Consider the following 12,165-nt stretch of genomic DNA (forward strand, 5'->3'; position numbering starts at 1 on the left):
TGCACTGTATGAACCTATTCCCTAAAATTACTAGACCTACCAGGATTACATCACAATGTGCAACTCTCATAGACAACATTTTTGCAAATGACATTGAAAATAAGACTGTAAGTGGACTCCTGATTAACGACATAAGTGACCATCTTCCAATTTTTACAATCTATGATAGGAATTACAAGATCAATAAAATGGACAGTAAAAAAGAGTACAGACGAGTAAGAACAGAAGAAAGAATGAATGCATTTAAAAAAGATTTATTGAAGGAAAACTGGGGTGAAGTATATCAGGAACAGGACGTTAATAGTGCTTATAATGAATTCCTTAGAATATTTACATTACTGTACAATACCAACTGTCCAATAAAGCAATATAGTAGGAAACAGAAATATATGGACTGTCCATGGATAACAAAAGGTCTGCAAAATGCATGTATAAAGAAAAATGCTCTATACAGAGAGTTCTTAAGAACGAGAACTAAAGATGCTGAAATCAGATACAAAAGATATAAAAATAGGTTAACTAATATACTTAGATTTAGTAAAAAGGAATACTATAAGAAGCAATTAGATATAAATAGAAATAATAATAAAAGATTATGGGAAATCCTGAACAGTGTTATAAAATGTGGGACTGGACAAAAGAACTATCCCAAGTATTTCATTTGTAATGACCATGAAGAATACAATATGGATGTTGTGGCAAATAGTCTCAATGAATTCTTTGTAACTGCTGGACCTAATTTAGCAAGAACAATCACTCATCCTGGGAAAGCACAGGAAAAACCCGATACACTGATTGACAGAAATCCATATTCTATGTTTCTCACAGCCGTTGATGAAAATGAAGTTCTTGAAATTGTCAAAAAATGTAAAAATCACAAATCTTTGGATTGTAATGATATTGATATGATAGTGGTTTAAAGAGTCATTGAGGCTATTATAAAACCATTTACATACATCTGTAATTTATCATTTCAAACTGGTCGATTTCCACACAGATTGAAAATAGCAAAAGTTATACCTCTATACAAATCTGGAAACAAACACCATTTCACAAACTACAGGCCTGTCTCTTTACTACCTCAATTCTCAAAAGTTCTTGAAAAACTGTTTAAAAACAGACTGGAAAAATTTATAGATAAACATAAACTACTCACTGAGAGTCGGTACGGATTCAGATCAAGCAGATCAACATCATCGGCACTATTAGATTCAATAGAATACATCACAAATTCCATAGACAAAAAGCAATATGTGGCTGGGTTATTCATAGACTTGACAAAGGCATTTGACACTATAGATCATGATATATTAATAAGAAAACTGGAACGTTATGGTGTCAGAGGGGTAGTTTTAGATTGGGTCCGGAGTTATTTAAGTGACAGAAAGCAGTTTGTGAAAATAAATGGTGGTTGCTCCTTATGTATGGACATTGCTTGTGGTGTACCCCAAGGGTCAGTTTTGGGTCCAAAATTCTTCAACTTGTACATTAACGACATCTGTAAAGTGTCCAAAGTATTAAAAATGGTTCTCTTTGCTGACGATACAAACATTTTTTGCTCTGGTGATGATCTGCAGAATTTATTGGAGGATATGACAAATGAAATAAGTAAAGTGAAGTTCTGGCTTGATAAAAACAAATTATCATTAAATTTGAATAAATCTAAACTTATGTTATTTGGAAATAGTAGTTTAAATACAAATGCAAAGATTCAAATAAATGGTGTTGATATTGAAAGAGTCAGTGAAAATAAATTTCTGGGGGTAATAATAGATGAAAAACTTAACTGGAGAGCTCACGTAAGATATATTCATTCCAAAGTATCACGAAGCATTGCAGTACTAAACAAGGCAAAACAGGTATTCGACAGAACATCACTTCATATTCTCTACTGTTCACTGGTTTCACCATACTTAAACTATTGTGCAGAGGTCTGGGGCAATAACTATAAAACCACATTACATTCACTTTTTACTCTTCAAAAAAAAGCAGTTCGAATCATCCACAATGCAGGTTATAGGGAACATACAAACTCACTATTTTTGCAGTCTGAAATATTGAAAATTGACGATATAGTGAAATTCCAAACAGCACAAATTCTATTCAAAGCAAAAAATAAAGAACTGCCAGGTAATATTCAGAGTATGTTTTTTTTGAAAGAAGGAAGTTATAATTTAAGGGGTTTTTGTAACTTCAAAACAATGAAGGTACGTACTACAAGAAAAGGCTTTTGTGTTTCTGTTCAAGGGGTGAAACTATGGAACAAACTGAATATGGAATTAAAGCAATGTCCAAACATAAAACTGTTCAAAAAGAGTTATAAAAATATGATCTTCTCGATCTATAAAGAAAAGGAAAATATTTAAATTAAGTGAATGTCTCTATTTAAAAACAAACAAACAAAAAATTCATGATGTGATATTATAGTATATAGTATATCAGAAATCTGTTCACTATTTTTATTACAAATTATATCAGTAAGGAAGCTGACTAAATATTCACTGATAATTTATGGGACAGGGGTGGGATTAAATAAGTGTATACTTCTTCCCACTCCCTTTCAACATGTAAATTAATCAGAATGTTTTTTGTATGTAATTTGTATAGTATTTTTTTCTCTCTTATTTCTTTTCTAAATGTACTTGTATATTGTTCACATGTTGAAATAAATTACCAAACCAAAACCTCTCTTGTTCATGTTTGCTTGACATTTTTTGTTCAACACTGAATAAAAAAGTTGGTTGAGCCATTGCCATCTCTTTACAGTAGACTCCACAGGCTGTGGTGACTAAATTGTGTTAACCACACGTTTTAACATCTCATGACATAAATAACATAAATTCACTTTGTATCTGTAACACTCTACGCTTCAAACTGTGAATAGAATTCATCATTCCAACCATAGCTGGACTGGCCATCGGGCATACCGGGCATTTGCCCGGTGGGCCGCTGGCGATTTTTTGTTTTTATGGGCCGATGGATTTTTTTTATTTTATTATTATTTTTTTAGGAAGGGTATATATAATGAAAGGCGTTGGATTGGCCAATTGGTCATGATCGACTCTGGGCTGGACCAATTACAGCCGAGGAGGCTGGATGCACCCTCCCCCTTGTTTAGCAATCACGTGATTTTCGCGCATTGCATGCCGGGAACTCGTGGCAAAACAATCCAAGTACCGCATCAAATGCAAACATTTGCAGCACCGCAAAACGTTCATTCTCCGGTTCCAATACCTTCTTTTTTTTCTTTGCCGCACAAAAAAGGAATGTACAAAACAAAAGGAGAACAATGCCGGTCCGTACAAAGACAGACTCGACGAAAAGACAAAGAAAAGATACGAGGACAAAATCAAAGGAGTGAAAGAGTGGACAAAAGACGTCAGCGTGCTGCCCAACTTTCACCACGCTCAGATTTATAATTATACGGTTCTTGGAGTGAGTGCATACACTCATGAAGTTTAGTAACTTCAGGTCACTGCAACAAGCCCAGGTACAGTTTACCGACGGATGGGTACAGGACCTTGAAACGCACCGTGTAGAACGAAAGACTATTGTACATATCATAAGTTTACCAGTCTCACAAATCGTCTTCATAAATACACATTCATTAACAGTTTATTAATAGGACCTTTGAGCTCAACGGTAATTAATTAGTAGTGGAAATAATTTCTGGTAGTGTAACAGTGTTTATGTGGTATTATTCCACTTGCCACAAATATCAGTGTAATGGGGAAACAGCGCCCCCCCTCTCGGTGTGGCTGGCTGCAGTAATCGCTGCCAGTCTGCCGTAGCCATACGAGAGGTGAGTTGTATTGTTCCGCACACAATATAGCTAAGTAGTACAGACACATAAAACATGTTTGATTAGCTGAAGAGCACCGAGTGTAATAAGTGCTTAGTGGACACATGTCCAACACCAGTTTTATGTACTTTTCATTTGTTTTTTAATGTGTGAAACTGTATGCTAAAGCGGAATGCTAATGAGATGTTCTGCCGTAGTGTGCTGTGCGGAGTGGTGTGTGGCGAGCCTGTGCACTGATAATACACCGTTGTTTCCATTCAGGTACATCATTTGTTGTTGCTGTTATTTTATTGTATATTAGAAATTGTAATATTGCTGCAGTAATCGCTGCCAGTCTGCCGTAGCCATACGAGAGTGTGCTGTGCGGAGTGGTGTATGGCGAGCCTGTGCACTGATAATACACAGTTGTTTCCATTTAGGAAATAAAGTGGCAACGATCGATCAGAGACTCCTTGTCTTTTTAAAAACACTACACAACGCAGAGTCGAGGAGTCTGTTTGGGCCGAACTGTTGCAGCGGGATGAAGCAGAAACCGGTTACAGTAGCATTACAGAAATGTAGCAGTGACAATAATATTGTATGTTGTAATCGCAATGGACAATTAGTGATACAAAACAACTGTTTTATCTTGTGAATAAAAGTATATGGTTTTGTCAGTGTACCATGGTTATAACAGAAGCGAAACGCAATATTGTGTCAGGACAATTCACTATTTATGCACAATAAACAAAGGAGCATAGCGCGACAATTTCTGTTCAGCGCCAGACTTGCTTGTAACCTATATCACCAATTATGTTAAGAAAAATGACGTATTAACTACTACAAAACTCTGACCTTTGTGGGAATGCTTGGATCAGACTAACATGTGAGCTGGAGTGTTCTGAGATGTTATATTTGGTATATCCAGACCATCCGTCAGCTCTTACTTCGGAAACATGGCTTAAAAATTTTCACTTCAACGACGTAATCCGATAAAAAAAAAAAACGATCTCTTTACCCATCGGCTTCCCGTGGCTGTCATGCGACCGGCTATTGCAGTTAATAATACAACAGCTTCTTGCCATTTTTTGGGTTTCTTTTTATCGCTGTGTAACTGAGTTCAATTGAAAGCCTGCGTGCGCTAGTACCTCTTGCCACAAGTTCCCAGAATCCTTTGCGGTTTTATCCCTGAATGACGTCACATTTCAATCTTTATCCTGGTGGGCCGGTCTCTAGTCAAAATGCCCGGGCCGATTTTTTGTCCCAGTCCAGCCTTGATTCCAACTCATTCATCAAAAAACCTGTCGTGACACACAACCTCATCATAGTATAAAGTGTTTGGGAAAAGTTTGAAATTCGCTGACACCACATTGGAAACGGTTTTGAACAGAGTGCTGTTTAAACTCCTTCTCATGACGTCACGTTGCGTTTGCATCCTGCCACCTGTAGGAGCAGCACTCGTGGTTCTTATGTGAGGGTGGGAGCAGAGAGCTCATATCATCACTTTGACTGGAGGACTTGCTCACTTCACAGCTGCTATAGGACTGAGATATTAAGCTGAATTTCAAAGAGACTGTGATACTTGGTGTGAAAAGCAGGAAATATTTCTTTTTCCGTGTCTGTAATTTTACAGGTCAGAAGCTGCAGCCTCAGCAGGCACCGAACTGCTCAAGATGTGGAAAAAACTCCTGCAATATGTTCGTAGTGGAAAAATCGGCACCACTGGCACAGGCTTTGGGATTTTCTTTGCATTTTTCTATCTGCAAGCCAAGATGTGCGCTTGCTCAGGCCACACTTTTGATTGCAATGAAATGGTGGTCGTGCCTGTTCTTTTAGTATTTTTCCTGGTGCTCCTGATAGACCAGACATTTCGGAGCACAGCGGAGCATCCATCCACGCTTTTATGCCTTGTACTAAAGCGCGTTATCAGAGCGTTTCTAATCAGTCTGCTGTGGATTGTAGCTGTGTTGCTTTTCACAGACTGGTATAGTTGCTGTACCACTGATGAAAAAAAGAGGAAGCTGTTCTGCGAACCTGAGGGTCTCACGGCTGATGAAAAAGCTCAAATACCTGAGCTGCAAATGAAGTCAAAGGTGAGGATGTTTTGTTATTTTTCACACACAGTGCACATGTAATGTTATTGTTCTGTTTTTTTAATTTATGAAAGTATAATAAATACACACACACATTAATGCTGTTATGTTTTGTATGTTTTTTGCTTCTTTTTCAGCTTGCTGCTTACTCTCTGCTCCTCAGCATGACTGTTGTTGCTTTCTTCATGACTTGGAGTGGGTGGAGAAAATGGTTTATAAAAAAATTCAGTTGTTGCAACAAGAAAACTTTTTACTACAAACTGATTTTGGAAGAAGAGAAAAAAGTTCTGGAGGAGCTTTTGAGGAAAGAAGCAAATGAAACTTTGACTAAAGAAATCACGAGCAACATAAAAAGGAAAGACTGGGACGGCTGTTTTAACGTTGCTCAACAAATGATCAATAAAGCAAAACATCAAAAACCAGAAGCAACCAACCAGCAGATCAACTGGATCAGTGAGGGGAGCTCCAGCAGAGGGGGACAGCATCATCAAGCAGCAGCACATCAGCAGGTAAAAGGCTCTGTTATATACAGATGTTACAGCTGCCAGACTCAGTCAGGGATGTCAGACTCAATCACTGAAGGAGCCAGAACTCAAAATATACTTTAGGTGTTGGACCAAACAGGATGAACATTATTGAACAGACCAAAGGTAACCCTGTTTTAAACAGAAATGCAAACTGAAATATTGACATATTAAATTATGTTGCCGTTATTGGGCCTAGAGTCAACAAGTCTGGTCTAAAATGATGAAACTAGTTTTTGTTTGGATTCAGCTGACCATGAATAAGTTGAACTTGTAATTTTGGTGCAAGTTAACTGGAAATCGAAAAATACATTAGTTTACACTTGTGTTTCCTCCTAGTTTGCAAATAGATAAATAAAGGTTAATAAATAATAGGATCCATATTAGGAATCTGCTGAACACTAACACTGTGCAGAAACACAATGAAGAGCCAATAATTAGTGCACAGAGATTCTGTCATTTCTTTTTTCAGTGAGAAATACATTTTTTATTCATTCATAAAATTATTTTGCAGGCACAAAAGTATGAACTCCAAGCATTGTCACAAGGTAAATTAACCCACAATCCTTATTTCATCTTACAGCTCTTGACATCACTCAACTTCCCTTTTACTGTGAAAATACTGAAAATCAGACACTTCATTATGTTTCTTCACTGATGTGAAGACGGTGATCTGCACATTTGCCCCCCAAGGTCTCTGCTGTACTTGTTTTCACTAAAACCTTTTTGCTGGTTTTACATTTACAAAACTATCATAATGACTATGGAACGCAAGGACTGCTATAATGAATTAATTAAATACACCATTAAATAATTAATTAAATGTGGCAATAATTAATTAAAATTTGAAATAATAAAAAAAATTAACACATTTAATTAAGTAATTATTGACACATTTAACTAATTATTTATTTATTTCACATTTTAATTAATTATTGCCACATTCAAATAATTATTTAATGGTGTATTTCATTAATACATTATGGCTGTCCTGGCGTTCCATAGATGACACAGCAGACAGTAAATTTCTAAACTATAAAAGTAACAGGGAGGAGAGGGCGGGGCGGCATCTAATAACCAACTCGCAAAATAAAACAAAATAAAAACAAAACAACAAACACGAAAACACCAGACATCATGATACAGACTTATAATTTGCACCGATGTTTTTTCGAAACATGAAAAGTGAGCGCGAGAGCCCTCGATGCGCCGGCTTGCTGCTGAAGTCAAAGTAAACTTTGTCATCTCCGCTACATAGGTGAGCCACACGATCGTGGCTCAAGAGTTGGGAGGTCGCCTTGTAATCGGAAGGTTGCCGGTTCGAGCCCCAGCAGTCTCGGTCGTTGTGTCCTTGGGCAAGACACTTCACCCGTTGCCTACTGGTGGTGGTCAGAGGACCCGGTGGCGCCAGTGTCCGACAGCCTCGCCCAAGGCAGCTGTGGCTACAATGTAGCTGCCATCACCAATGTGTGGATGACTAGATGTGTAAAGCGCTATACAAATAGAGGCCATTTACCATACAGTCCAATATATATAGAGAGACGAGACGACGAGGCTCCAGTTAAGTAAACAATAAATATAAGAAGAGTAAGAAAATAAATATACACTTTAGGACTCGGGGTAAAGGGATCAATAACAATTTATAGTTTGATGATTTAAAGTTGCACACACAACCCGTCGAAAGGGGAGGGGCTGCTTCCAAATAGAGCACATTTCATTCATAATGATGTGAATCCAAGCCCATTATGTATTCATGATCTGAATCCTGGGTTGTGTGAAATCCCAGAAATAAACCTTAGACAAAGTGAATCTGTGAACTAAGGTGTAGGTCTGTTAGGTCATGTTGTGGTGATCCTCGAGTTGGTGGATTTGTGTTCATACTGGAGGGCAAAATTAAAACCAATGGAAGATGGACAAGAAACGTTGAAAGCCATCAGGTGCTCAGTTTAGAAATAATAGAAAAGAAGCGAAGAGAAACGAGCAAAAGATGCAGGCAATACAGGCCAGAGGGAGTGTTCGCCCGGGGCGCCAAACAGGCTAGGACCGCCACTGCAACTAGCATATGTATCGTCCCATTTGAATTAATGAAGGATGAACTTATTTTAGTGTTATAAATTTTAACTGTTAGAGTTTAATTTAACCACTAGTGTTTTTGATTGTTGAACAGGCTACAGTGTCTTAATTAATCTTTCAGAGAGCAGTGAGAGTGAATTTTGGGGGATTTTAAAACACTTTTTTTCTTGAGAAATGACAACGTAACAGCCATATTCATTAAAATATAGTTTTATTAAAAGTTTAAATGGAAAGAACATTCTGGAACAGTTGGGAATTATTATAAAACCATTACAGTCATTAAACAATGTCCTCACTTCTGTATCATAAAAAAATCACCATAGCTACTATTTTTAATTGTTACTGATATTATTTAATACTTAGTGCAGGAAACTTGCTCATTGCAAAGTAGTTTGTAAACAGTGGTGGGAAACACTGTGTTTGCTTCGCCAACCCCCCCTTTGATCCCTGTTTAATGATCTCAGTTGGCTTTTAATTACTGGATTCTAATTTAGTTATTGTTAGATTGTTACATGGGAGTTATTTGTGTTTGGAGTTGCAGAGCAGAACCACCAAATAATAACCTAGTGTATATATATCTATACTGGGCTTTTCTATTCTTTTTCTGTATATATGTCTATGTGACATATCTGAGTGAAAATGAGGCTTAAATTACTTTTGAAATTCTAAAATGGGATTAAATGTAGTCTAAAGGGAATTTTAAAATCCAGACTGCGTGTGGTCTGAACATTACAAGTAGGAACTTGTTCACAGAATGCGATTCGATCATTTAAATAATGTTAAACAAAAATTTTAATGGGTTAGTTTTTGAAACTTTGTCGCTCAATATATCTTTCGCTGAAAATGGTCACTTGGAGGCTTTAGAACTGATCAGAAAACCACATACGGATCAGAGTCCAATTGCACAATATGAACAAGAGTCATTAATTCAGACCAAGATCCAATTCTGATTTTGGTCTTTTCCCAGCTCTTCCTATCCAGATTAGATTTTGGATCTGCTCACAGTGTCCGTAAAACGACTCTTTTAATCCTTTCTAGTTTGTTTAGTTTTTCAAAGACTATCACCATCCACACTGACACATGTTCAATTCCTCACAGTGAGTCAGAACTGTGATTTTGTTGCACGCAGTGCCTGGAATAGAGCACAGAAGTAAAAACAAGCTATAAGTACAACTTTGTCTCAGTAAACGCTAACACTTGTTTTTTATTTATTTATTTTAATTGTTTGCATTTTTCAAGTCTAGTTTAATGTCATTCAGTTAACACAAGAGTTCAGGTTTCAGTCTAGAGTGACTGAAATAACTTTGTTCTTTACAGAGACACTTCTGTGTTTTCTGACAAAAATGTTTTTTTGTCCGATAGACATCAGAGACACCGAACCGTTATTTGATGAATACTTCTGAAAGAAGATGAAGAGGTGCAGCTACAAAATCAATACAAATGACCACTGACAAATCCTGCCCATCCAGCAGTCTGCTTTCTGATGCTTACCTCGGTTCAGGTGTTGGGTGCAGCAGTCTGATCAGAGACAGCCCGACCTCATTTTCCTTTGTAACTTCCTGCACCTCCCCCAGCTCCTCTGGAGTCCCACTGAGACGTTTACAAGTCTGCACGACACCCAGTCTCTCTGTATGCAATTTTTGTCAGACTATGTAAAGTGTCCATTCTGTGTTTTTGCTGTTTGGAATGATAAATCTAAAGAAATGTTTCCATGTTTGTATTATGCTTTATTTTTTTATGTAGCCTATTGATAATTCAGCTTTTACATTAATACACTTGCAAATGGAGTGGTGTAAGTAAATAACATTCATCAAAATAAAGTGCTCTGTAAAAAACAAAACAAATACCCTGTGATATTTTGTGGACTACCTTATGCTTTAATAGCAGCACATGTTCCCTGTGACACTGTATTGAAGCTTGTGCTGTGTCATTTTTCACAGAGATCTTATCCTGATGATGGGAAAACTGGACCACCACATGAAGTGTTCTCAAGCACATCCTAAAGATTCTCAGTGAGGAACAGGCGTAGACATGAAAATGATTTCAAGCTTCCTTAATCACTGTACATCAGGAATACAAAATAAAATAATGTGGTTCTGTATATTCAAGTATTCACCTCAGCTAATTTTTTGGGCACCTAACATTGTTGAACCTCGATCTCCAATCCAATCAGAAGACTCTTACCTCTTACCTGTTTTTATGTGATAGTGTTAAAATAGTATTTAGTGTTTTCTAGCTGGTTTTTTTTTCTTACTGCACAGTAAGAAGAAAGTCTACTACTTGTTTTTCTCTGCATTTCATTCACTCAGTGAAACAATGGGCAGCCACTAAGCAGGCGCCTGGGGAGCAGTGTGTAGGGACGGTACCTTGCTCAAGGGTACCTCAGGGTAGCTGTTCAGTTGATTCAAACCCCCGACCTTCCGATCACGGGGCGACCACTCTACCTACTGAGCTATCCCTGCCCTAACATAGTAGAGAGAAAGAGACATATAGTCTCAATCAAAAGTTTAAGACCAGTTGAAAAATGGCACAAAAAAAATCATAATTTGTATGGTTTGATCTTAAGAACATTCGAAACAGACCTTCAACAAGCAACATGAAGAAATGGGAATGAGACAAAACATTTTTTTAGCATGATAATAAACTGAAACAGGCTGTTTTACAGCTGATCAAAAATTTAGGGCAACACCTCCATGAAAACACATAAACCCCCCCAAAAACAGAACTCAGAGTTCCAAACATGAACTCAGTGATGAGTAGCTCCACTGTTTTTGTTGATGACTTAATGCAAGCGTTTTTATTAGGTGAGTGGAAATATTTCTCCAAGTGGTGAAGACCGCAACACAAAGAGCATCTACTGTCAGGAACTGCCGTCCATTTTTGTAAAAGTCCTTCACCATCCATCCCCAAAGGTTCTCAAGTGGATTTAGATCAGGGGAACATGCAGGATGGTCCAAAAGAGTGATGTTATTCTCCTGGAAGAAGTCCCTTGTCCTCCAGGCATTGCGTTCTGTAGCATTGTCGCTGTTGAAAAACCCATTTGTTACCACACAGACATGGGCTAATTACTGATTACTTCTCCAAAAAAGTAATCCTGTTACTTTACTGATTACTTATTTTCAAAACTAATTAGTTACTTAGTTACTTTTTAAAAAGATGATACACAACCTGAATAGGTTATAAAGCAATAGCTCTTTCAGCCCAATTCTACTTTTTCTGCATAATCCATCAAATAAAATGTAATCAAATGAAAAAGTCTCTTTTTAAAACTTGATTTAATAGTTTTGATCCTCTCCTGACTATTTCATCTGTGACATTTAACTTCGTCATACGTACAGATGTGGATTATTAACTTAATGAAAATCAAAACAATTATTTGTTCATTGCGCCTTCCAACTTTTGACATGTGACCATTTCTGGTTTTCAAGTTGAAATAATTCTATATTGATACCTTATCTAGAACTCAACCCCAGCGGTTGATGTAAATTTACAAATACAACCCTCAAACCCCTACCCCCCCCCCCCCCCTCCCCCAACAAATGAAGCCAGATGGGCTACTTGCTTGCTCATGCTTGGGTTGAGTGGAAACACACCTTCACCTTAATTATAGGCATCTGCCAGTATAAGGCCATGCAGGCTTTTTTCCCATTCATCGCTCCTTTGCCTTCATGTATATCATTGAGCACTAATATAC

The 12,165-nt window shown here is 37.4% G+C and overlaps 1 protein-coding gene across 2 annotated transcripts; it reads left to right on the plus strand.

The window, feature by feature from the left end:
- The first annotated feature begins 5,185 nt into the window (after nucleotides 1–5,185).
- On the plus strand, nucleotides 5,186–10,496 carry LOC146685203 (uncharacterized). Of its 2 annotated transcripts, XM_085444533.1 has the most exons (4): nucleotides 5,186–5,874; nucleotides 6,012–6,383; nucleotides 6,913–6,946; nucleotides 9,834–10,496. In XM_085444533.1, exons 1-4 carry the CDS (start codon nucleotides 5,455–5,457, stop codon nucleotides 9,872–9,874), a joined length of 867 nt encoding a protein of 288 aa, XP_085300659.1. In that variant the 5' UTR covers nucleotides 5,186–5,454; the 3' UTR covers nucleotides 9,875–10,496. The 2 variants fall into 2 exon arrangements, with proteins under 2 accessions (XP_085300659.1, XP_085300660.1); XM_085444534.1 differs by lacking the exon at nucleotides 6,913–6,946 and having other exon boundaries at nucleotides 5,187–5,874.
- The last annotated feature ends 1,669 nt before the right edge of the window (nucleotides 10,497–12,165 follow it).

This window comes from Copadichromis virginalis, linkage group LG20, assembly GCF_057382275.1.
Source record: "Copadichromis virginalis isolate Kocher_CV1m ecotype Utaka linkage group LG20, C_Virginalis_male_GT1.1, whole genome shotgun sequence".
Lineage (NCBI taxonomy): Eukaryota > Metazoa > Chordata > Actinopteri > Cichliformes > Cichlidae > Copadichromis > Copadichromis virginalis.